The sequence below is a fragment of the Pleurodeles waltl genome, chromosome 12 (assembly GCF_031143425.1).
Source record: "Pleurodeles waltl isolate 20211129_DDA chromosome 12, aPleWal1.hap1.20221129, whole genome shotgun sequence".
In the NCBI taxonomy this organism is placed as follows: Eukaryota; Metazoa; Chordata; class Amphibia; order Caudata; family Salamandridae; genus Pleurodeles; species Pleurodeles waltl.
This window is the reverse complement of record NC_090451.1, coordinates 24,962,515-24,989,801: the sequence shown is the minus strand read 5'-3', so window position 1 is coordinate 24,989,801 and position 27,287 is coordinate 24,962,515. Positions and strand designations below refer to the sequence as shown.

Genomic DNA, 27,287 nt, shown 5'->3' with positions numbered 1-27,287 from the left:
GTGTAGAAGCAAGCGTCAGTGATGTACCTTACCAGCCTACCGGCGTAGAAGCGTCTGTGATTTAGCTTACCAGCCTACTGGTGTGGAAGCAAGCGTCAGTGATGCACCTTACCAGCCTCCCAGCGTAGAAGCAAGCATCAGTGATGTACCTTACCAGCCTACCAGTGTAGAATCATGCGTCAGTGATGTACCTTACCAGCCTACCGATGTAGAAGCGTCAGTGATGTACTTTACCAGCCTACCGGTGTGGAAGCAAGCGTCAGTGATGTACCTTACCAGCCTACCAGTGTAGAAGCAAGCGCCAGTGATGTACCTTACCAGCCTACCTGCGTAGAAGCAAGCGTCAGTGATGCACCTTACCAGCCTACCAGTGTAGAAGCAAGCGTCAGTGATGTATCTTACCAGCGTACCGGTGTAGAAGCAAGCATCAGTGATGTACGTTACCAGCATAGAAGCAAGCGTCAGTCATGTAACTTGCCAGCCTACCGGTGTAGAAGCAAGCATCAGTGATGCACCTTACCAGCCTACCGGCGTAGAAGCAAGCGTCGGTGATGTACCTTACCAGCCTACTGGCATAGAAGCGTCAGTGATGCACCTTACCAGCCTACCGGTGTAGAAGCAAGCGTCAGTGATGTACCTTACCAGCCTACCGGCGTAGAAGCAAGCGTCAAAGATGTACCATACCAGCCTAGAAGCAAGTGTCAGTGATGGGATGCCTTCTTCAGCAAACACACTTGAACCATAGAAATGCTGCTTATATCAACCAAAAGGGATTAAATGCAGAGTCAAGTGAATCATCTGAGCCATGAGAGAGAGACTGCTGGATACAGACAGCTTCTCGCGCCCTCTAAGGTTGGTGCCCTGTGCCTGGGCCCATGTCGCCCATTCCAAAGGCTGACCCTGGTGGCACAGCTGCTGCCATGGACAGCACAGCATGCCGGGGTAGACAGTGGAGAGTTTGAACACTGGCAGTACTATGTTTGGGCCTGGACAGCATCATCTTCGGGTCAGAGCAGCAAAGTTTTAAGACATCAGAAGCACATTGTTTGTGCATGGACCACAGGGTGTTCTAGGCAGCAGAGCGGTTAGGTCTGGGCAGCCGGGTGTTTGGTTCTAGGAAGCAGGGTGTTTGGTCCTGGCCAGCCAGGTGTTTGGTTCTAGGCAGTGGGTGTTGGGGCCTGAGCAGCCGGGTGTTTGGTTCTAGGCAGTGGGTGTTGGGGCCTGAGCAGCCGGGTGTTTGGTTCTAGACAGCTCAGTGTTTGACCATGTGAAAGTGCAGTGCTGGGGGGGTGCTTCGAATCATAGGCCACCTGACTTCACAGGTCACTCATGGGCTTTAGAATCACCACTTACTTTCTTTTTTTTCAGGTCGTGGTTTTTTATTTTGTTATTTTGCAGTCATTGAATTTACAATCAGAAGCCACCCTTCCGTGTCATAGAGATACACTTGTAAACAAGAGTTTGTAGGCTCGCTCCAGAGGTGGGACTGGTGGACCTCTGCAGGTTGGTGCATCTTGAAGACCAGAAGGCCCTGGGCAGAGCCAGTAAGGTGACTGACTCTCACTGCAATCCTTCCTTCCTTCAACAGGACTCTCCCTCTGATGAAATCCCCCAGCTTCCCCATCGACTAACCTGCCGTCCTCTCCATCCCGCCCCGCGCGTCCTCTCCAAAACAGCCCAGGCCCGCCGGCACCTACAACAGCCACTTCCCTGACACTGGTTCTTTGCGTGAATTTTCAAAAATCACACAGGCATGTGGGTCGAGCCTGGTGGCACTGGCCCTTTGAGATGTCAAGTGGCGCTCATGGGACCCAAAAGACTTTCATTTTGGAGTATATAATGTTCCCAAATGTGCTTCCACCAGAGTGTGCCCCCATCTTCGTTCACCCCCAACAAGTCTCACCCTCAGTACCATCTCCTTGGCCTTGGGCCTTTCATCCCCACGGGCACCGGGGTTCTAAGGAAGAACCGGAAAGTCTCTGCAGAATGCGGGTCTGTGTCTCTCCCCTTTAGGCCCCAGTGCACGGCAAGACCCCCAAAACAGGGACCCCACAAGTCCTGGAACTGGGAGGCGCGGGGGCGCAAGGGTGGACGTTTCCAGCAATGTTTAACACAAGTCAATGTCTTTGTTGCTACAACCATCCAAGGATCCAGCCGAGCCCCGCGGGCTGGGCTAACACGTGCAAACCGTGCAGCGGGCACCACCCTGGGCCTCCCCTGCTTCCGGCTGAGGTCACAGGTCACCCCACATCCTGAAGGTATTTACAGCGCATGCGCTCCTGAGCAGCTCTACTCCTTGAACCTCCGGTTGGCCTGCAGCTTTTTGTAGAAGTTTTCTTCTATCTCAGCATGCAGTTCCTTGTCCAGGGCAGCCAAGACGGGGGGCTTCCTTCTCAGAGTGGACTCTCTGCTGGACGTGCTCAACACGTTCTCAGGGGCTGCCTCCCCTCGTTCTCCAGAAGCAAGGTTGATGGTTGCCCCTCCAAAGCGAGGTTCTTCCTGGTCCATGTCACTGATGGAGGAACCCGGTGAGACCCCAGCACTCTTACCGCCCCGGAAGCCGCGCATCTCGTTCATCTCGTACACATCGGGGGAGTCCACGCTCTTCTGGGCTGTCTTCCACTCCCACGGCCCATTGCCTGAGGACAGGTGCACCACGGGGTGGTGAGGAGCATGGGCATCGATGGTGACGATGCTAGAGCTGTCCCTGTCAGAGGGCGAGCGATACTGGGAGGAGGAGTCTGAGCTTGCAGTGGAGGACGAGGAGGTCTCTGAGTGCTTGGGGGTGACGGGCACCAGGCCTTGCTGCTTGGACATGGCGATCACTTGCATGAGACGCGGCGTGTTGGCCGGCCTCTGGGATGAGCCTTTCTCCGCCATCATCATCCACTTGGCCCTCACAGCAGAGCTACTCTTGGGGGAAATATTGGCCGGCCCCTGGTTTTCTTCCGGAATGTGGACAAGTTGGCTGGCCCCAGGCCTGGGTTGGATCAAAACACGGGGTCCCATAGCACTGCGTTCAGCATTCCGGGCTTGTACAGTTGGGTACAGAGATGGTGGGATGGGCTCTTCTTCATCCAGGCTGAGGCCAGCTGACTCTGAGGCCGCTCGGCGGTGTGTCTGGGCTAGGGCCACCTCCTCGCCCAGTGTCAGGCTCCGGCCTTCCAGAGACTTCTGTTTCCACTCTGTTATGAGCTGCTTGGAGCGTGAGGCGTCCACGGGCACGTGGATGGTCATGTGGCGTCGAGCAGGATCGTCCATGGAGGGGGTGCTCACCCTGGGCAGGGTGTTGCTGAAGGTCACCATGTTCTCCTTGGCCATCGGGCTGCGGGGCACCAGGAGATCTACGTCAACACTTGCCCGCTTTAGGCTTCCCATGGAGTTCTTCTCACGCTGCACCTGCCGGTTCATGCCCTCCATTTGCTGCTGAGCGGTCAGCTCGTCGGTGCTCATGGACTTGTTCCGGTGGTAAACGGAATCGTGCCCACGCTGCGTGAGGGCTCGCAATGCATCCTTGTGAGGAGGGTTCACCTGCTCCTTTTCTGTTGGGGCCTGGAAGTTGCCCACCGCATGGTAAGCCTAGGGGGTGCAAAAACATATTTAATATGCCTGTGGGTGAGGCAAGCTCTACAGATCTTCAAGTAATTCACAACATAGTCCCTGTTTGGTAATCTCATGCAACAACCCTGTCTTCACTGCCCGGCTAGGAGTGAACAAGGAGTTTGGGTGCCCAGGTGGGCAGTGCACTCAGCAGTCAATAGGCCAGGTTTGGGCATCCGTTGACATTACCTGTGAGACAGAGTGTGCCAGGATGTGTGTATTGGTGCATCAGGCTGTAACTGCATCTGAGAAAGCTGCAATCCTCCCCCAAGAACCCCCACCACAGAACTGATAGGATCTCTTTGAATCTCAAAGGGAAAATGCATCAGTTTTTTGACCCCTTGTTCTTTAGGTGGGAGGTGGTGAGCTATTCATCAAACAGCACCTTGAATTGGGTGAATCTTACTGAAAACTCAAGGTGTCCTAGGTTACTTCAGGGAAGTTTATGAAGCTATGATTTCTGTCCCAGCTTTTTATGTGCGGAGACTCCACAGTCATAAAGATACTGTTAGTAAAACACCTTTGTGAATAGCAAACAATTGTAAACTTACACAAAACTGTAAGTTTCCCCTTGTGAACTAGGCCCATAGTCTATGACGCTTGGCAGCGGGCTACCGCCTTGCAGGCATTTAGAGAATGTCTCTGTGAAGGGACTCCCGTTGAGTGCCACGTAATGACAGTCTGACCCTCTTGCACCGCCGATACTGCCACCTCAGAACACAAGACCACTGTCATTGGATTATTAGGGCTGGAATGAGCGCCCACTAATGCCAGCCTGGAACTTGTGTACCCTTCTGATGTGCCACCTATGGGAACCAAGACCCCTTCCATGGCCTTACAAGGACTGGCGTGTCTTCCATGAGGGACTGAGGCTGCGCGCGGCTCTGCCAACTCACCAGGTAAGCAGCGATTCCTGAGCCAATCAGAAAGCCCACATAGACGTCGATGGGGTGGCTTCGATACTGTGTGATCTGCGTCAGGCCACAGATGCCAGCAGCAATGGCGAAGGCGAAGACCAGGACCGGCTTGACCAGCTTGGTGGTGTCGCTGATGATAGAGTTAAAGTACATCTAGAAGAGGAAGGAGAGAGTCAAGTAGAGCGACGAAGACCCAACGACTGTGGAATCAAGAAACTTGGACAAAGAACTCACCGAGACATAGACGGCCGCAAACGCAGACAACGTTGCATGCTGGGAAGGAAATGTCTTCCTAAAAAAGTGGAGAGGTGGGACAGTCTGTGACTGGTGCAGAAGTGCTGTGCTGACTGCTAGCTGGTAGGTGAGACACATGGCGTGCTCAGTGGCATGCACCAAACGTCATCTAGTAGGTACCTACCTGGCTGAGAGGATAGCGTGCCGGTCAGGGCCGGAGCAGATGTCCTGGGTGATATACGGATTGGCATCACACGGGATGCCCAACATGGTGTAGTTGGGTTTGCAGACAGTCAGAAAGAAGGGGGCATGGTATCCTGTAGCCAACTGGATGACGTCCGTGACCAGTGCAGTAGAACAGAGACCGAAGACGTGGACACCTAGGTGGGGAAAGAAAGTTATAGTTAGGGATTCATCTCCCAGCGGGTGGATGGTTTGTCCAAGGTTTGTTTCTTTAGTTTTCCTGACCTTGAAACATCTGCAGCTTTCCAAGTACCACCTCCCCCTTCAGTGCTGAGTGATTCTTAGCATCTCCTGGTACTTCCAACAAAGATTCAACTGCTGATCCAGTATCATGGAGTCTGACTTCCTAGTGTTGCCTCCAGCGCGAGGACACTCTCTGGGATTTAGTGCTCTCTATAGAACCCCTCACAAGCTCACAAGGGAAGTGCACCCTTCCCCTCCCTGCAGCTTTTCTTGGATGTCTCAGATCAGAGGACCAAATAATGAAAGGACGCAAAGAGGTGGTAAAAACCTACCAACCACTGGTATCTCAGTTGTGGAGAGTATTCCTAGATTGGCACTGCCCATTGGATGGCGGGCTGGCTTTCCACGACATAACAAGTTTTAAACTTCGTCCTTCCAAAATATTATTATCAGAACATTGACTACCATAGTATTGTCAAGTTAAGCATATGTAGGTACTTGTAGGCTTTTCATACTGAAGTCCACTTGTAGGTACCTTGACGATATATCTCATCGCAGTATGAGAAGTAGAGATAAGTAATCTGTACTTACCTTCACTGTATTCTGGTAGGACGATATTTTGTTGCTCCATACTATGACATACAACCTTGTGGTTGCACGACTATGCTGCGAGTATCCCTGTATGGTATCTTGAGGGTATGCTTACTGACTGTAAGGACCAGTGAACGTACCCCATTTCCCATACGCCTGTGCCACTCTACCACTCATGGTCCCCATCCCGGTTAGCTGGTGAGCTACCACTGGGGATCCTTGAAACCCATACACAACTGTTCCTGCGCCCCACTTCCAGAGGGCGCCCACCTACCCACGAAGCGCACAGTCCGCCGCAGGAAGGAATTGAAGTTGCATCCACCGGCGTTGATGCTGCCCTCGGACCCGCTGCGTCCCTTGATCTTCGACTGGATACAGTAGACAATGCCCTCGCCCACCATGATCTGCGGACAAAAGCGCCAAGAGAGACGTTGGCATGGAGGATGGAGCTGAGAGTACTTCCAGGAGATTCGACCCTTTGGGTAACCTCTGGGCAATGTCTAAGTTTTTTTTTTTAAAGTTCCAGGGCCCTTCATGTTTTCATAGGAGGCTTTGTGAACCTCCACCTGCCCCATCAACAAACACATCACCGACGCAGTGTGACCTCACAAGTCATAGTCCAGGAAACAACGAACCTACCAGAGGCTCCTGGTGGACTAATGACACTCATTCCAAATGTCACTCACTCACTCCCTCTGCAAGTAGGTTAAGTTCCTGTTTAAACATTAACCAAATGTCATATGTTTCACAAAAAACAGACAACAACTCAGTTGCAACTTAAGCATTCACAAGAATGAATACAACCGTCTCCCTTGCAAATAATGTGAATAAAACTGAGTAAAAAAGATTGATCATGTTTCCATAGAATTTCCTTGATAAAGCTATATTACTGTTACTGTAACCAACTGGACATATTCAATACAAACCACCAGTAGGTCAGGGTGGCGTCTCTGTAGTTCACCATAGTTCTCAGTACTCACAGGTACTCTTTATACTCACAGTAATCTTGGACTGTCACTTGGACTGCAGATGCTCACACAGAGCCCGGGATTCCTTCACATCCTGGTACTCACCGATGCCATGACCTCTCAACACACTGTGGTACTCACCGATCCCATGACCTCTCAACACACTGTGGTACTCACCAATACCATGACCTCTCAACACACCATGGTACTCACGGATGCCATGACCTCTCAATACACCATGGTACTCACCAATGCCATCAGCACTCAATACACCGTGGTACCCACCAATGCCATCAGCACTCAATACACCGTGGTACCCACCAATGCCATCAGCACTCAATACACTGTGGTACTCACCAATGCCATCAGCACTCAATAGACCGTGGTACCCACCAATGCCAGCAGCACTCAATCCACTGTGGTACTCACCAATGCCATCAGCACTCAATACACCGTGGTACCCACCAATGCCAGCAGCACTCAATCCACTGTGGTACTCACCAATGCCATCAGCACTCAATAGACCGTGGTACTCACCAATACCATCACCTCCCAATACCCCTTGGTACTCACCGATGCCATGACCTCTCAATACACCCTGGTACTCACAGATGCCATGACCTCTCAACACACCCTGGTACTCACCGATGCCATGACCTCTCAACACACTGTGGTACTCACCGATGCCATGATCTCTCAACACACGGTGGTACTCACCAATACCATGACCTCTCAACACACCCTGGTACTCACTGATGCCATGACCTCTCAATACACCATGGTACTCATCAATGCCATCAGCACTCAGTACACCATGGTACTCACCAATGCCATTAGCACTCAATACACCGTGGTACTCACCAATACCATGACCTCCCAATACACCCTGGTACTCACTGATGCCATGGCCTCTCAATACACGGTGGTACACACCAATGCCATGACCTCTCAATACACCAAGGTACTCACCAATGCCATGACCTCTCAATACACCGTCGTACTCACCAATGCCAGCAGCACTCAATACACTGTGGTACTCACCGATGCCATGACCTCTCAATACACCCTGATACTCACTGATGCCATGACCTCTCAATACACCGCGGTACTCACCGATGCCATGACGTCTCAATACACCGTGATACTCACCAATACCATAACCTCTCAATACACAATGGTACTCACCAATAACATGACCTCTCAATACACCCTGGTACTCACAGTAACCATGACTTCTCAATACACTCTAGTACTCACCAAAGCCATGACCTCTCAACACACGGTGGTACTCACCAATACCATGACCTCTCAATACACCCTGGTACTCACCAATGCATTCCGCACTCAATACACTGTGGTACTCACCAATACCATGACCTCCCAATACACCCTGGTACTCACTGATGCCATGACCATTCAATACACCCTGGTACTCACCGATGCCATGACCTCTCAATACATGGTGGTACTCACCAATAACATGACCTCTCAACACACCCTGGTACTCACCAATACCATGACCTCTCAATACACCCTGGTACTCACCAATGCCATCAGTACTCAATACACCATGGTACTCACCAATGCCATGACCTCTCAATACACCATGGTACTCACCAATGCCATGACCTCTCAATACACCATGATACTCACCGATGCCATGACCTCTCAATACACCATGGTACTCACCAATACCATCAGCACTCAATACACCGTGGTACTCACCAATGACATCGGCACTCAATACACTGTGGTACTCACAGATGCCATGACCTCTCAATACACCGTGGTACTCACCAATACCATGACCTCCCAATAGACCCTGGTACTCACCGATGCCATGACCTTTCAATACACCCTGGTACTCACTGATGCCATGACCTCTCAATATACCCTGCTACTCACAGATGCCATGACCTCTCAATACACCCTGATACTCACCGATGCCATGACCTCTCAATACACTGTGGTACTCACCAATATCATGACCTCTCAATACACCCTGGTAGTCACAGATGCCATGACCTCTCAATACACCCTGGTACTCACCAGTACCATGACCACCCAATACATCCCGGTACTCACCAATGCCATGACCTCTCAATACACCCTGGTACTCACCAAAGCCATGACCTCCCAATACACTGTGGTACTCAACAAGGCCATGAGCACTCAAAACACCCTGGTACTCACCAATACCATGTCCTCTCAATACACTTTGGTACTCACCAATGCCATGACCTCTCAATACACCCTGGTAGTCATCGACGCCATGATCTCTCAATACACCCTGGTACTCACTGATGCCATGTCCTCTCAATAAACTGTGGTACTCACAGATGTCATGACCTCTCAATACAACCTGGATGCACCGAAGTCATGATCTCTCAATATATTTTGGTACTCACCAATGCCATGACCTCTCAATACACCCTGGTACTCACCAATGCCATGACCTCTCAATACACCCTGGTACTCACCAATGCCATGACCTCTCAATACACCCTGGAACTCACCAATGCCATGACCTCTCAATACACCCTGGTACTCACCGACGTCATGATCTCCAATACACTCTGGTACTCACCAACGCCTTGACTTCTTAATACTTTGTCGTACTCAATGAGGCCACAGGCACTCCAAGACTGCATGGTACTCACCAATTGCACGGCCACTCCAAGACTGCCTGGTGCTCACCGCAGGCACTCAGGGATCACCTATGACCTCTCAATACACCCTGGTACTCACCAATACCATGACCTCTCAATACACTTTGGTACTCACCAATGCCATGACCTCTCAATACACCCTGGTAGTCATCGACGCCATGATCTCTCAATACACCCTGGTACTCACTGATGCCATGTCCTCTCAATAAACTGTGGTACTCACAGATGTCATGACCTCTCAATACACCCTGGATGCACCGAAGTCATGATCTCTCAATATATTTTGGTACTCACCAATGCCATGACCTCTCAATACACCCTGGTACTCACCAATGCCATGACCTCTCAATACACCCTGGTACTCACCAATGCCATGACCTCTCGATACATCCTGGAACTCACCAATGCCATAACCTCTCAATACACCCTGGTACTCACCGACGTCATGATCTCCAATACACTCTGGTACTCACCAACGCCTTGACTTCTTAATACTTTGTCGTACTCAATGAGGCCACAGGCACTCCAAGACTGCATGGTACTCACCAATTGCACGGCCACTCCAAGACTGCCTGGTGCTCACCGCAGGCACTCAGGGATCACCTATGACCTCTCAATACACCCTGGTACTCACCAATGCCATGACCTCTCAATACACCCTGGATGCACCGAAGTCATGATCTCTCAATACACTCTAGTACTCATCAATGCCATGACCTCTCAATACACCCTGGCACTCACCGACACCATGATCTCCAATACACTCTGGTACTCACCAATGCCATGACCTCTCAATACTTTGTGGTACTCAACGAGACCACAGGCACTCCAAGCCTGCATGGTACTCACCAATGCCACGGACACTCCAAGACTGCCTGGTACTCACCGCAGGCACTCATGGATCACCTATGTACTCACTGAGGCCGCAGGCATTCAGGAATCACCTGTGTATTCACAGACATCCTTAGCTCCCACTGAATCTGCAGAGACCATTGCTGTGGTCCAGGATTCTATGGCATCCTAGTACTCAACAATGCTATGGGCATTCACAGACACCATTATACTCACTGAGGTTATGGGCACCCAAAGATACCCTGGTACTTATGATGGCATGAGCATTCAAAGATGCCGTTGTACTCACCGATGCCATGGATACTCATGGATCTCCTTAGTATTCACAGACGTCTAGACTCTCATTGACACTGTAGATACTCGCATAGTGCCTGGGATTGTGACACCCTAGTACTCACTGATGCCACATGCTCTAAAAGACACCCTGGTACTCACCAATGCCATTAGCACTCAAAGACACCCGAGTACTCACTGATGCCATGGGCACTCAAAGACACCTTGCTATTCACCGATGCCGTGGGCACTCAAAGACACCCTGGTACTCACTGATGCCATTGGCACTCAAAGAAACGCTTATACTCAATGAAGCCATGGGCATTCAAAGAGACCCCGGTACTCACCAATGCAATAGGCACTCAAAGACACCCTGGTACTCATCGATGCTATGGGCACTCAAAGACACCCCAATAGTCACAGATAGCATGGGCACTCAAAGACACCTTGGTACTCACTGATGCTACAGGCACTCAAAGACACCCTGGTAAACATCGATGCTATAGGCACGCAAAGGCACCATGGTACTCACTGATGCTACAGGCACTCAAAGACACCCTGGTACCCACTGATGCTATGGGTACTCAAAGACACTCTGGTACTCAGCGATGCCGTGGGTAGTCAAAGACACCCTTGTACTCACTGATGCCGCACACACTCAAAAACACTCTGGTACTCACCGATTCCACAGGTACTCAAAGACACCCTGGCACTCACTGATGCCACAGGCACTCAAAGACACTCTAGTACTCACTGATGCTGCAGGCACTCAGACACCCTGGTCACACCGATGCCATGGGCACGCAAAGATACCCTGGTACCCACTGATGCCATGGATATTTAAAGATACCCTGGAACTCACAGGTGCCATGGGCACTCACAGAGACGCTGGTACTCACCGATGCTATGGGCACTGGAAGACACCCCGGTACTCACAGATGACACAGGCACTCAAAGACACTCTGGTACTCACCAGTGCCATGGGCACTCAAAGACACCCTGGTACTCACTGATGCCACGAGTACCGAAAGACACCCCGGTACTCACCAATGCTATAGGCACTCAAAGACACCCTGGTACTCACCGATGCTACGGGCACTCATAGGCACCCTGGTACTCAATGATGCTATAGGCACTGAAAGACACCCTGGTACTCACTGATGGTAGGGGCACTCAAAGACACCCTGGTACTCACCGATGCCATGGGCACTCAAAGACAAACTGGTACTCACAGATGGTAGAGGATTCAAGGACACCCTGGTACTCACAGATGGCACAGGACTCAAAGACACCCTGGTACTCACAGATGGCACAGGACTCAGACACTCTGGTACTCACCGAGGCCGCTGGTCCTGCAAAGGCCAGGCTGAGCAGCATCAGCAGGGGGATCATCTCCTCGTTGGTCTCCACGAAGGGCATGGAGAGGGCACGGTCATAGCACTGGAAGCCCACCTTGGCCGGCTTGAAGAGGTCAGTCAGCTCCAGGAAGTAGAGGGTCACTATGGAGGAGGCCACTATGGGCAGCTGCAAGAGACAAGCAGTGCGTGGAGAGAGTCATGGACTAGGAAGGAGGGAAAGAGGCAGAGCTGAGGACGAGGAAGGACGTGGAGAGAGTGATGAGGCAGGGAAGAGAGGAGAGTGGTCAGGGAGGAGGGAAAGGCAGTGGAGGTGTGGAGGTCAGTGTCTTGAGCATGAGGGAGGGTCATGGATTGGAAAGTGATGGCCAAGAAGTCACAGAGACAAAGACCAGGAAGTGAAGTTATCGTTGAGGCGTTGACCAGGAGGGAAGAGCAGGGGGTCCTGGACCAGCCTGGACCTGGCAGTAGCCGGGGGAGCCATGGCTGGGTGCACGCTTCATGAACCAACAAGTGGGGATCTGGAAGGAGGCAAGTCCAGGACCATGAAAGGCGGAACGGTGCAGCCGACCAGCAAGAGGGGAGGGCAAACGTTGGCCATAGAACTTTATAATGCGAATATTTTACCGCCATGACACACTCATATCAAATAAGTGCTCCCCAGAACTCTAAAGTACAGAAAATTTACCCCTCAGAGTACTATCTCATTGAAACATTGACCTAACAAAAATCTATCATTCAAAATATATGTTCTCCTATTATATAAACATTAGAATCTCACAATAATATATGATATATTTGCATCTTAGAACTGCAGCTTATAAGATCTCTGCACTTAGAGGATCCTCTATAAAGTCTCATATAATTAGATAAAAACCTGCAACTCACATCTCTAGTAGATTAAACATCTGCCCCTCAGATCTCTAGTAGATTAAACCTCTGCACATCAGATCTATAGTAGATAAAACATCAGCCCTTCAGATCTCTAGTAGATTAAACATCTGCTCCTCACATCTCTAGTGGATAAAATATCTCTCCTTATATTATTAGATAAAACATCTCCCCCCTCAGATCTCTACCAGATAAAACATTTGCCCTTCAGATCTCTGGTAGATAAAACCTTTGCCCATCAGATCTCTAGTAGATAAAACATCTCCCCTCTCAGATCTCTAGTAGATAAAACATCTGTCCATCAGATCTCTAGTAGATAAAACATCTGCCCCTAACATCTCTAGTGGATAAAACATCTGCCCATCAGATCTCTAGTATATAAAACATTTGCCCCTCAGATCTCTAGTAGATAAAACATTTGACCCTCAGATCTCTAGTAGATAAAACATTTGCTCCTCAGATCTCTGGTAGATAAAACCTTTGCCCCTCAGATCTCTAGTAGATAAAACATCTGCCCATCAGATCTCTAGCATATAAAACATTTGCCCCTCAGATCTCTAGTAGATAAAACATCTGCCCATCAGATCTCTAGTATATAAAACATTTGCCCATCAGATCTCTAGTATATAAAACATTTGCCCCCTCAGATCTCTAGTAGATAAAACATTTGCCCCTCAGATCTCTAGTAGATAAAACATTTGCTCCTCAGATCTCTAGTAGATAAAACATCTGCCCATTAGATCTCTAGTATATAAAACATTTGCCCCCTCAGATCTCTAGTAGATAAAACATTTGCCCCTCAGATCTCAAGTAGATAAAACATTTGCTCCTCAGATCTCTAGTAGATAAAATATCTACCCATCAGATCTCTAGTAGATAAAACATATGTCCCTCAAATCTCTATCAGATAAAACATCTGCCCATCAGACCTCTAGTAGATAAAACATGTGCCCCTCTGATATCTAGCAGATAAGTAGATAAAACATCTGCCCCTCACATTTTTATTAGATAAAACTATAAAGATCAACCCCCACATTTTATCTCGTGAAATATGTGCTTTCCAAAACTATCTTACAAAACATTTATCTGGTAAATCACTTAAACAGGATGTAGGTGCATTCTTCGAAAATAATTCTTTGAAAAACACTCCTGTTTGTAACAAATGTTTGAAAAGTAATAGTGCCCTTGAGACTTTAGTCCCAAGAAGGGACAAGGCAGTTCCACTGTTCACCGTGGGCTAAATGAGTCTGGGGCAGAAGAGAGCAGTGGGCTCGGTTGACACCCCATTACCACCTCGTCTAAGGGAGGACCCCAACAAGTATAAAAAATCAGAACTCTTTCATGCAAAAACTCCCATCCGACCTTTATCATACTCGACATCTGCACTCCAAAATTACAAAAATTATCTTGTGAAACATCTGCCAGCAATTGTTTTCGTATGAATCATCCGCCCTCCCAAATTCTGCCCTCTGAAACACCTGCCCCGGACTCTTTCATACATCTAAACTCAGAACTTTGCCATGGAAAATATTTGCATCTCCACAGCTCTACCAACTAAGGCAACAGCACCACAAAACTACTAAATTACCTGCAGCTTTTGTCCCCCACTCTGTCCCCCAGAGTCTCATGAACTCCCCCCAAAATTGCATCACCTAAGACATCAGCCCCCCAGAATTCTATAACCTGAGGGTTTGTCAACCATTAGCCCATGACAATTCCCCCATACATCTATCACCCAAGACCTCTACCACTAAGAATTCTAATATATGAGGCACCTGAGCCCCCAGATCTCTGATATGGAAGACATTTGCCCTCAGAACTCTAATGCCAAGTGCATCTGCCCCGGAACCTTGTCGCTGATGATATCTGCCCCTTCTGCTCTATCGTGTAAGCCATCTGCCGCCCCTGAGACCTCTGCTCCCTAAGGTTTTTAACCCTGAACCTCGATCTTGTAAGACATTTGCCCTCAGAATTTTTACACCCAAGACATCTGCTCCAAGAAGTGAATCATACAAACATCTGCCCCCAGGACTCATACTAAGTTGCTGAATGCCTTAACTAGTTCAATGTAAAATATCTGCATGTATCCACCTTCCATGAATCATAGTGTGCCAATATTGTACCTTTTACAGCTCATTCATTTAAATCCCAGTCACTTTAAATATGCCAAATTCCAAAGCAATAGGACCATGTAGAAGCAAACATCTGCCCTTCGGGCCTTTCCAGGTGGACGGTCCCAAGTTGACTTCAGATACCTGTCCCTTTAGACCTTCAGTGGTGCCATCATCTCCTTGAAAATGATGCTTACTGAGGGATGCCCACTAGATCGCCAAAGGTCTCCAGTCAGTGCCACCCCGGGGTGTCTCCACCCACATGCCCTGCCCCGTAGACCCTCCCCTCGTCATTCAAAGCTCTGCCCCCGCTGCCAGGCCCTCACATCTTGGAGAACCCAGGACTGCCCCTTACCACATCTTGGAGATCCCAGGACTGCCCCTTACCTCCACAAAGTAGAAGCAGGGCAGAAGCGTCATGCTGTCCTTCGGTGCACTCCCCTTGGCCTGCTCCTTGGGTGAGATCATGGCGCCCGAGCCGCGAGAACCTGGGGTGTCTGCTCACTGAATCTGTGAAAAATATGAACAGGGTGGTTGAGTGACCCCTCGAGTATTCATGTGCTGCCAAAGACAGGCGTACGGATGCAGCATACACACACTGAGGCACCACCAGAGAGCTCCTGGAGTCGAAAGCTACATCTCGGGTCATCACTAGGGAATGAATGGGGTACAAATACACGCAGTGTCATTGCCAGAAAACATATGAGGTAAAGATCCACAGATCAGGTCATCAGTCAGAGAGATGGATGACTATAAAGGCCACCCCTGCTTCCTCAGTACAAGGCTCCAAGCTCCTGAGCTCACGACCAGCCAGCATCAGGAGCAGCGAGGAGCATGTCCACTTCAGAAGACTACTGAAACCCTTTCTGCATCAAGGCAACAGTCCCAGAAAACTGTCACACCCCCAAGTGCAACCCTCAGCTTACAACCCACGAAGTGCAAACACCTCAAACAGCAATCTGCTTTTTTTATGCAGGAAAGCAAAAAACTGCTGACCCACGGCTCGCTGTGGCATTATATAGTTATGTACATCCACATATAACAGTTATGGCCCACAATAACGCTAAAATCATAAAATGCAGCGGTCAGCAACAAATTGTAGCTTATACCTCCTAAATTCACGCAATACAAATCTGCTATGAGGGTTGTCCGTCACCAGCATTGTACAGCCAAAAAAACAAATCAACAATCATGGAGTAACTGAAGAGATCTGTCACCCCGTTCACTGCAGGTCCCAAATACCTATACAGTCTGACCACTTCTTTACATCTCACAGTGACACTCAGATATGAGGTGATAGTGTCATTGCACATCCCGACAGACCTCTCCACTTCTCTCTTCCTCCAACCATGCCAGCTCAGGGAGACAACTATACACAAAATCTCAGCTTAAACAGCCCAGTGCAGTAACCAGCTACGCAGACTATATCATAAGAAATACCACAAAAAGACCTGTAGAGCTGTTCCAGGCTACCAGCTGATAGAAAACCACAAACCAGTGTGTCTGTTTAGCACATTTCATCAACACCCTCTGGAAACACTTCTCACATAGGATCAAAACAAAGAAAACATCTTAAAACCACACACCCTACACGGTGTTGCATGCTACCCATGTAGGCAAGCGCTTAACCCCACACATAGGGGTGGTAAGCACTATATTTATGCTGCAATACAATACACATATGGAGGCACTGAACTTAGGGACCAAGGGCACAACATCTGAATAAACAGGAAGTCCCGGTTGTAGTTTCTCTGAAACATTTTTGTTGAATTGGTTGTGTGGAGTGGAGTTCCTGTGATGCAAAGCTTGTAAGTGTTTGATGGGAAATGCAATATGCAAATTCACTGTGTTCTAACTAATGTCAGCATCGACATATCAATTCTATCCCACCTCTTTGGAATCAATGCTCTCAACTTGGTTACAGATTGCTCTGTCTGGCGGGGGCCATTTCATGGAGATGCTTGTCGGTGCCACGTGTGACATACTGCAAAAAGTCATATGCATTTCTCTACAGCTGTGCTTAATTCCAATGTAAACTTATATTGCAATGGAAAGTCATATACATGTTGCAGAGAGGAGGGCCTCTGTACCCTTCTACTATACCCTTGCACTGCCTCCAGCCATTATTGGTGCGTCAGAATTTGTGACAATGCCCTTGATTGGCCATGCTCTGTGCTGGTAGGGACAGAATGCTGAATGCGATTGCAGAGGCTGCCAGGATGGTTCCTGGGCTGAGCTTGGTCCTCGTTAGAAGTGGGTTCTCTAGTTGGCAGTGGTTTGCACACTGTCCAAGTAGGGACCCTCACTCTTGTTAGGGTAAGGGAGTTACACAGTTAAGATAACCCCTGCTCACCCCCTTGGTAGGGTGGCTCAAGCAGTCAGGCTTATCTCAGAGGCAATGTGTAAAGTATTTGTACACACACACACATACACAAAAACACCACAAATGTACTCCACACCAGTTTATAAAAATAGCCAATATTTATCTGAGTAAAACAAGACCAAAACGACAAAAATCCAACATAAACAAGTAAAGATAATTTTTTTTAAAGATTAACTGTAGTAGAGTGCTTAGAAACACAATAGCTCGAACTAGGTCCATCAGGGAGTCTTGACAGAGTCGCTTCCAACATTCTGATGCCACTCCCAAGGGAGTGCAGGCTGGCCACGAAGTTGCATGGGCCCCGGGTACAGTACCTTGGAAAATGATGAGGCAACAAAGGTGTTACACGAAGTCTGGGCGGCAAGGCTTCGCTGGAGCCGGTGCGGCGTTGGTTTCTTACTGCTACTGGGGAGGTGAGGCGTTGGTTCCTTACTGCTAGGCAGGAGAGGTGAGGCGTTGGTTCCTTACTGCTACTGGGGAGGTGAGGCGTTGGTTCCTTACTGCTAGGCAGGAGAGGTGAGGCGTTGGTTCCTTACTGCTACTGGGGAGGTGAGGCGTTGGTTCCTTACTGCTAGGAAGGAGAGGTGAGGCGTTGGTTCCTTACTGCTACTGGGGAGGTGAGGCGTTGGTTCCTTACTGCTAGGCAGGAGAGGTGAGGCGTTGGTTTCTTACTGCTAGGCAGGAGAGGTGAGGCGTTGGTTTCTTACTGCTACTGGGGAGGTGAGGCGTTGGTTTCTTACTGCTACTGGGGAGGTGAGGCGTTGGTTCCTTACTGCTAGGCAGGAGAGGTGAGGCGTTGGTTCCTTATGATTGCAGGGGAGCTGATGTGGCGTCGGTGGCCAGGTGTTCTGTTCCTTACAACAAGGCAGGTCGATAAATCCAGCAGGTCAAGATGCAAGGTGTCGACTTTGTGGTGTTGCGATCACACCGCCCAGCCACAGGCGCTGTGGCGGAGTCGGGTGTCATGGACGTTGGTGACACGACACTCTGGACTCACACTGTGGTGGGTCTTCGGAGGCACTGCAGCGTTGTTGGTCCTGTGTTGCAGGTCACGGTCGTTCCAATTAGCAGAGACCAAGGCTCCGATTCAGGTGGCGGTGCGGAGTCGGAGAGCGGCGCCAGTTCCGAAGTCGCTCTGCAGTCAATGTGCTTAGTTTCTTCTTGGTTGCACCAGAGCTCACTTCAAGGGCCCAGGAACTGGGTTTGGCACCACTTGGCAAGTCAAGACTCTCAGCAAGTGAGACAAGGCAACGGTAGGTGAAATATGTGATGGCCCTGAGACTTAACAGGAGGCAAGTTCAGTTCAAGCCCTTGGAGAACTTTGGAAAGCAGGATGTAGAAAGCCAAGCCCAGTCCTTTCACTCCGAGGACAGAGGCAGCAAGCAGCAGGCCAGCACAACAAAGCAACAGGCAGAGAAGCAGTCCCTCCTACAGCATCCAGTTCTTCTTCCAGGCAGAATGTCCTCAGTCTAGAAGGATTCTAACTTTGTGGGGTCAAAGGTACAGTACTTATACCCATTTCTGCCTTTGAAGTAGGCAAACTTCAAAGAGAAGCCTTTATAGTGCACAAGAACCTGCATTCCCAGCCCTGGTACCAGACTCACCCCAGGGGGTTCGATACTGCTTTGACCGAGGACAGGCACAGCCTTATTCAGGTACAAGTGTCAGCTCCTCCCACCACTCTAGCTCAGGAAGACCCATTAGCCTGGTGATGGGCCATCAGGATATGTACACCTCAGCTCCCTTTGTGTGAGTGCCTAGAGTGAATGCACAAACAGCCCAAATGTCATCCTGACCCGCACGTGTATTCCACAGACAGGGAGAGGCACAGAATGATTACGCAAAAAATGCTCACTTCCTAAAAGTGGCATTTTCAAGCCTACAATTCAAAAAACAACTTCACCAAAACACGTATTCTTAAATTGTGAGTTCAGAGACCCCAAACTCTATATCTCTGTATTGCTCCCAATGGGAAATTACACTTAAAGAATATTTCAAGGCAATCCCCAGTGCTCTATGGGAGTGATAGGCCTTGCAATAGTGAAATTTGAATTTAGCAGTATTTCACTATCAGGACATGTAAAACACACCAGTACGTCCTACCTTTTAAATACACTGCACCCTGCCCAGGGGGTTGGCTTGGACCTACCGTATGGGTGACCTACATGTAGTAAAAGGGAAGGTTTGGGCCTGGCAAGTGGGTGTACTTGGCAGGTCGACAGGGCAGTTTCAAACTGCACACACAGACTCTGCAGTGGCTGGTCTGAGCCATGGTTATAGGGCTACTCATGTGGGTGGCACAACCAGTGCTGCAGGCCCAATAGTCGCATTTGATTTACATGCCCTGGGCACCTCTAGTACATTTTACTAGGGACTTAATGGTAAATCAAATATGCCAATCATGGAGAAACCCATCACCCATACAATTTAGACAGAGAGCACTTGCACTCTAGCACTAGACATCAGTGGTAAAGTGACCAGAGTCCTAAAGCCAACAAAAAACAAATTCAGCATAGAATCAAAAACAGGAGGTCAGAAGCAAAAAGGCAGGGCAAACCACACCAAGAGCTGATAGGTCTAACAGTCTAGTCTGCTGAGCATGTAGCCGGTCTAGTCTACTCCAAAGCCTTTGTCTGCTGCCTCTGGACTGTTTACCTTCCACCCTCAATCCTTTGTGTCTGTCTGCAGCAGGGGTTGGAGCCTGTCCTGGCCACTGGTCAGCCAGGTCCTATCTACTGCCAATCATCTGAGAGCTGCAATGAGTCAAGCCATGATCTGTCACCTCAAGAAACAAGCTCTACAAAGGAAAAACACTTCAGGAAATGAGCCAGTCCTGACACTGACCAAACCTCTCCTCTCAAGAATGATGAACAAGGAAGCCTTATGTTGCATCTGAAGCCTACGAAGAGGGCATCACCCACAGGGCGCACCTCCACCCATGACCAACTTGCTGCAACCCTTGCAGGCCCGCCGGTGGCCCAAACAGTTGGATACGTAAAGTTATAAAACAACAAACAGTACTGTACTGTTGCATCTAAAATGCATCAAAAAATCAGGATTCAACAGGCCGGTAATAAACATTAAATAATGACATCTCCCTCCACAATCTGCTGTGTGCTTGAGTACTGCAAACTAACATGTATCGCTCACTTGTGGTGACTGCTGTCCCTGGGTTCGCGGTGGTGCTATGAGTGATCGGGGTTACGTGAAGAAACATTTTCTATAGGTGAATCATTTATTAATGGGGTAAGAGCTATGAAGGGGATACTTTCTTCACAGAGATGCCTAGCAGCACGTCATAGCCTGGTGCTCAGGAAACATGTCTCTTTTCTTTTCCCTTATTTCACTTTTCCTTCTGTGCCTGGGTGGGATGTCGAGATTCATCTACCTATAAGGTTAAACAGACATTAGTTTGATGAAGAGAAAGACCACTTGTTGTCACCTGTCCTTGGGTCAGCTGTCGGTGTAGAAATCACACAGATGCGACAATATGCTTCTAATACTCGTCCTGCGGCTTTTTCGTGGTCTAGCCCAGTGGTTCCCAACCTTTTGACTTCTGTGGACCTCCACTTTATCATTACTGGATCCCGGGGACCCCCACTGAATCATTATTGGAATTTGGGGACCCCCCCCCAATGAGTCATTGCTGAAAGCTTGGGAACTAATCTGTTAATATTATTTAATTTTGTAAGAAGTCGCGGACCACAGGTTGGGAACCACTGGTCTAGTCTGACAATTATGTGAGCATCACCAGAAGAGGGGCCTTGCCTGCATCCACGTGATGGGAGCCAGCGCTGGGTTTTGATTGGGCAGAAGCTATATGCTTTTACACACAAACATGCTCGTCCTCCACACAGCGGTGATCATTTTGTTTATTTATCCAGCTGCTGAACTTGAGCTTTCAGGAGCACAAAAATGACATTGTAATGACAGTAAAGTGTCTTAGATAAGTAAATAATGTAAGATGTGTTTCTCTGGCAGCAGCACAGATGGGGGGGCAGTTATTAATTGACATGAACTTTTAAGTCTGGCTTGACACAGTGCAACTGCCACCTGACCTTTTAACCTAGACCAATATTATTCTAAAGTTCTTTGCGTCCACACAAATACATAGTATTAATCACACGGCAGCCTGGGGAGGCGGCCACCCACGAAACACACGTTGGCTGCGTCCTTCGACGACGGCTGCTTCATGTGTCTGTTCACAGATCTCATTGTTCAGTTCAAAACATGTATTTTTTTAATGTATTATTGCTCTTCATGGGATAGACATTGCTGCACTAGAGTAGTAAAGTTGTATTGTATAAAACGAAGACATAGAAATACTGTTTAAGACACGCTGTATCCCTTGAATGTTCTGATGCTCTGACTGCTGGAGTTACACCAGTATCCTCCCTGAAACCTGTGAAGTTTATTCTGTAAACGGTGACCAGTGGGATCTTCTGCTCTTTCTCGGGTAGAGGATGCCAGGGCCACTTTAACGGGCTCACAATCCCATATCTGTATGACATCAAGTCATAGATATCGCTCCGCCAAAGTACTGTGTCTGGACTACAGACATCAAGGGCCATATTTATACTTTTTGATGCACAACTGCGCCAACGCAGTTGTGCATCAAAAATTTTACCGCCGGCTAACGCCATTCCAACGTGCCATGTGGGTGCCTTATTTAAGGAATGACGTTAGCTGGCGCTGCGGACTGGTCTGAGTAAAAAAAAATTACTCACACCAGGCAGCACCGGCGTAGGGGAAAATGGGGGTTGCGCGTCAAAAAATGGTGCAAGTCAGTCTGAGGCAAAAATCATGCCTCAAACCGGACTTGCGCCATTTTTTGACGCACAACCCCCATTGAAATGACTCCTGTCTTAGCAAAGACAGGAGTCATGCCCCCTTGCCCAATGGCCATGCCCAGAGGACTTTTGTCCCCTGGGCATGGACATTGGGCACAGTGGCATGTAGGGGGACCCAAATTAGGCCCCCCTATGCCAATTTTAAAAAAATGAAAAATATACTTACCTTAACTTACCTGCACTTACCTGGGATGGGTCCCCCCATCCATGGGTGTCCTCCAGGGGTGGGTTGGGGTGGCAGGGGGTGTCCCTGGGGGCAGGGGAGAGCACCTCTGGACTCCTTCCGAGCCCACAGGTTGCTTAACACCTGCCCTCAGCCAGGCGGTAAAAAACGGCACACATCAGGCTGTGCGCCGTTTTTTAAGGCCCACCCCCTCCTGTGCGTCAAAATGACGCTGGGGTGTAAATAAGGCGCACAAGCCTTAAAGTCATTTTTTGGAAGGGAACGCCTACCTTGCATATCATTAACGCAAGGCAGTTTCCTGCATCCAAAAAATGACGCACACAGTGGAATTTTGCCGTCCGCGAGGTCGGGCGTCAGAGTTTGAATATGGGACAAGGTTTGCACCGAATGTGTGTCAAAAATTTTTTTTCTCAAGTATCCTTCCAGCCACAGGACTGCTTCTAGATGATCCACTTCCGGAACATCGCTGGTGTAGGTCAGTGCAGATTTACTATTCTCAGATCCACACCCCGCACCTCAGTCTGGCTGCTGGGAGGCCCAGTGATACCGATAGTTGGGGACCAGGGTCGACAAACTACGATGCAGAACAAGAGAGTGGAAAACATACAAGGAGGAAAGAAAAAGGAAGGGATGGATGGAAGGATGGATGGATGGATGGAAGGCTGGATGGATGGAAGGGTGGATGGATGGATGGATGGATGGAAGGATGGATGGATGGATGGATGGAAGGAAGGAAGGAAGGAAGGAAGGAAGGAGGAAGGAAGGAAGGAAGGAAGGAAGGAAGGAAGGAAGGAAGGATGGATGGAAGGATGGATGAATGGCTGGATGAATGGATGATGGATGGAAGGAAGGAAGGAAGGAAGGAAGGAAGGAAGGAAGGAAGGAAGGAAGGAAGGATGAATGGATGATGGATGGAAGGAAGGAAGGATAGAAGGAAGGATGAATGAAACAGTGATAAGAGGCTGACAAGGAGCATGCAGCAGTGGGGTAAAGGGGCAGGGAGTGTCTGGTGGTGCATTAAAGAGGCCGGAGGTGGAATCACGTTTACACAGAGTTGATATTCAGCATAGCGACCACTGACAGCCCCGGCGCAGAGCTTCCCAACAAAACTTCCGGGCGGGCACTTGTTCTTCTAAGCATTGCCGTAGCTTGAGGATGTGTGTATGCCTTCAAGGCGCATAGATGAGCAGTTACATATGCTAAATACTTACGTGCCTAAATATAAATATATATATATATATATATATCCATGTTTTCAAATCTACACATATACATACAAACCTTCACAGTATTAAAGTAACCTATATTCTGGAGACGATATTCCCATCGCACAATATTCAGTCGTTTGAGGCTGAGACATATACCCTCGCCCATACCTGCGGTTACCACCTACTGACACCCCCCCATCCCCCCCAAATCTGCCCCGCTCCTGTCAGTTCTTCCCATTCCCACAGAGGTCCAGCAACCCTCGTGGCACCCACAAAACATCAAGCCTACGTCGGGGGCTGCCTCGTGCGCCCCCTCCCTCCTCGCCCGGAGGGCACTGTAAAGTCCTGGAAGGGCCTTATAATGCACTCTGACCCCTCCGGCGCCGCCATTTTGGCTCCCCGAGTCCAGACACCACCCTTAACGAATCGCGGACTCAGTCTGGCCCCGCGGGGCTGTGAATACCCCCGGACCCCACAGCTGACACAGCGCAGTGCTGCTTGGACACCTCCTGCAGCGATCCGCGTCTGACGTGAGGCTCGCAGGTGTGAGCTCCTGCGGGGTCAACGCTGCTGTTTATCCTTTCGACGTCGGTAAAACTAGTACATGTCCGACACTCGGGTGTGCTGACCATGCTGAGTGCGGAGGGGGCGGGTGGGCCACAAAACACATAGGTTCCTCCCCTCGCGAGCAAGCTACTTTTCCGCTAAATCCTGCAACAACCCCCATCCACCTAAGGACCTTTCACTCCCTCCAGGAATTCACAAGGGGACTCGAGACCGCCTTTGCTCCCCGGAACTAGCGCCTTGATACCCTCATGGGTGGTTAGCGCGCTCCACAGCTCCAGTTTGATTGATTGGTATCATCCCCAGAGGAGTAGGGGGCAATGGGGTGTCATTAAACGCTCGCACCCAATGTCTAAGGCTGGTAATCAAGTGCCACTCGGAGTGGGGGGTAAGTGAAGGGATGGGGGTCGTTGTTTTACGGTGTATTTTCGTGTCCTTCACCCGAGAGAAGGGCCCTGGGTGCCATGCATGGCCACGGGCTGCAGGCAGACAGTTAGTTGTAAACCTTACACTCCATTAGGCATGCAGATGTGCCGGACTTTTACTATGTGGGGGAGGCGGCGGGGGGGCACGATGTGCGTGCTGTAGGAGGCAGGGATGTCTCACGCACAGGCTGCGGGTGCTGGAATCAACAACGCACCCTCGGCTTTAACACCGCCAGGGGCGGAGGGGCTTCGCCTTGGCACAAGGTGCATTTACGCACCAGGGGGCGGAAGGGCTTCGCCTTGGCACAAGGTGTCTTTACGCTCTAGGGGGCGGGAGAACTTCGCCTTGGCACAAGGTTTCTTTATGCACCACGAGCGGAAGGGCTGCGCTTTGGCACAAGGTGTCTTTGTACAGGAGGGGATGGGGGGCTTCGCTTTAGCATAAGGTGTCTTTACGCACCAGGAGCGGGGAGTGGGCGGGGGGAGCGGACTGCGCCTTGGCACAAGGTGTCTTTACGCACCAGGGGCGGAGGGGCTTCCCCTTGGCACAAGGAGTCTTTACGCACTAGGGGGCGGGAGGGCTTCACCTTGGCACAAGGTGTCCTTAAGCACCAGGGGCGGGGGTGGGGGACACCACGAGCGGAAGGGCTGCGGCTTGGCACAAGGTGTCTTTGTACAGGAGGGGGCGGGGGGCTTCGCTTTGCCATAAGGTGTCTTTACGCACCAGGAGCGGGGGGCGGCTGCGCCTTGGCACATGGTGTCTTTACGCACTAGGGACGGGGTCTGCGCCTTGGCACAAGGTATCTTTGCGCACACTCTCTCACCTCCCTCGCTGTGCGCCACATCCTCACCTTTTGGGGGGTCGGTGTCAGAATCCTGTGGCCCCAACAAGCAGTCTCTCGCATAATGCGCCAATCCTCTCGTGGTATCAGTTCCCGGCATTGTACCTACTCCACATTTCGAGGGGAAAGAGGGCCATGCGTCCACTCGGGGCACCAGCGCGACAAGAAAGGGGGGCCCTAACCTCTCCGTGGGCCAGTCCCGCCACCACGACACGCAGGGGATTAGCGCTTAGAAAGCCGCCCAAAGGGACCCAGCGCAAGAAAACTTGAGTTGATGAGGCGGAAACACTCAAAAGACAAACACTCCCCACACATATCCGTGAGTAGTACCCCGAGAAGAGACTGAGTGTCCCCCTCAGAGGAGGCTGTCCAGCCACACCTACCTCTAGAGAGGTACCCCAAGAAGAGACTGAAACACCCCTCAGAAGATGCTGTCCAGAGACACCTCCATACCTACCTCTAGAGAGGTACCCCAAGAAGAGACTGAAACACCCCCCGCACCCCCCCCCCCCCCAAGAGGGTGCCCAGCCTCACCCCATAGATACCTCAAGAGAGGTACCCCAAGAAGAGACTGAAACACCCCTCAGAGGAGGTTGTCCAGCGGCACCCACATACCATCCGAGAGAGGTACCCCGAGAAGAGACTGGGGCATCCCTTTCAAGACCGTTCCCGCACAGCTTCGTGAGCCTCTGCATTTAGTAAAATTATGCCCCCCCCCCCCTCCAGAATGAGAAGAGGAGCCCCCCGTCTCCAAATTTCACAGATATACATTGGCCTTGGCTAACTGACACCCCCCCACCCCCCACACCCCGTCGAAGGATTGGGTCTTGAAAGGCTGCAGGGGTCTCAGCCCTACGCCTCTGTACCCTGAACCCCGATTAAACCGCCTCACTACTGGCACAGAGCGACACCTCAAATCTGCGCCCCAACACCGACCCCAGAGGCGACGGCGCGCATAGAGGACCCCGTCTCATCACTGCTCCATACTCGCTCCCTGTTGTACAGGGAGTCCCCCCAGAACCCCAGGAGCAGGCACTCACCTCCAGCACCGCGGATGTAGGCGCAGCATCAGCACGAGCCTGCCACACCGCCTCCTCTCAGCATCTCTTCTTCTCTGTGCCCGTGAGATGGTACCCGGGGTCTCGGGCTGTCTGTCTCAGAGCGCCTCACTCTTAGGATGTCTCTGTCTCAGGATTCCCTGGTCTCTGGGTGTCCTCGTCCCAGGATGTCCACGTGTATGGATGCCCCTGTCTATGAATGACCCTGTCTTCTGATGCCCCTTTCTATAGATCTTCCTGGTAAGGATGCTCCTGTCTGTGAATGCCCCTGTCCCCGGATGCCCCTGTCCCCGGACGCCCCCGGAGCCCCTCCGCTCGCAGCCGGTCGGTGCAGGCGGCAGGGCAGGTCTGGCAGCGCCGCAGTCCTGCACAAAGCAGCGCCGAGGGGCCGGTGGAGCTTGGGGGAGGGGAGGAGGCGCTGTACACATTGACGCCCCTGCCTGTGTGCGCCTGTTTCCATAGAGAAATCCCAAGGCAGGCAAACACCAGACAAAGGATGTGCGGGAGGAGGGAGTGCGGGGGGGGGGGGGGGGGAGTCGTACGGTGATGGGGAGGGGGGGGGGCACACTGTGCTGGAGCATGGACTGAGCCCCCCCATTGTCCTCTTTTCCTGCAGTCCCGTCGCCCCTCCCGACACAACGCAACAGCCGGTGCCAGCATAACCTGGAGTGGGGGAGGGCCGGGAGCCCCCCCAACGGTACACAGCGGGGCCCCGGGGTAGTCATTGCTGTCTCGGATTTGGCTGAAGGCAGAGTTTTGGAATATAATGTCGTGCAAACATACGGACCTGCGTACGTACATGCGATGTCATACAAACCTGGCCAGCTGGGTGTATGCACGCAGTGTCATCCATACATGCAGACTCTAGCGTCTGCATGCAATACCT

At 50.5% G+C, this 27,287-nt stretch overlaps 1 protein-coding gene across 1 annotated transcript; it reads right to left on the bottom strand.

The window, feature by feature from the left end:
• Positions 1-1,338: 1,338 nt before the first annotated feature.
• Positions 1,339-27,033, bottom strand: PLPPR3 (phospholipid phosphatase related 3). Its single transcript, XM_069217316.1, has 8 exons — positions 26,384-27,033; positions 15,275-15,397; positions 11,869-12,054; positions 6,043-6,172; positions 4,936-5,131; positions 4,752-4,809; positions 4,497-4,670; positions 1,339-3,579 (listed from the first exon to the last, which is right to left on the bottom strand). The coding sequence occupies exons 2-8, from the start codon at positions 15,353-15,355 to the stop codon at positions 2,290-2,292; spliced, it is 2,115 nt and encodes a 704-aa protein (XP_069073417.1). The 5' UTR covers positions 15,356-15,397; positions 26,384-27,033; the 3' UTR covers positions 1,339-2,289.
• Between the last annotated feature and the right edge of the window lie 254 nt (positions 27,034-27,287).

Excerpts from the sequence above, each read along its gene's own strand:
- PLPPR3 (XM_069217316.1), bottom strand. The coding sequence starts at position 15,355 with ATGATCTCACCCAAGGAGCAGGCCAAGGGGAGTGCACCGAAGGACAGC. Across the intron at positions 12,055-15,274 it reads CCTGCTTCTACTTTGTGGAG|CTGCCCATAGTGGCCTCCTC; the intron begins GTAAGGGGCAGT and ends TGTCTCTTGCAG. Across the intron at positions 6,173-11,868 it reads TTGCAGGACCAGCGGCCTCG|ATCATGGTGGGCGAGGGCAT; the intron begins GTGAGTACCAGA and ends TTTTGTCCGCAG.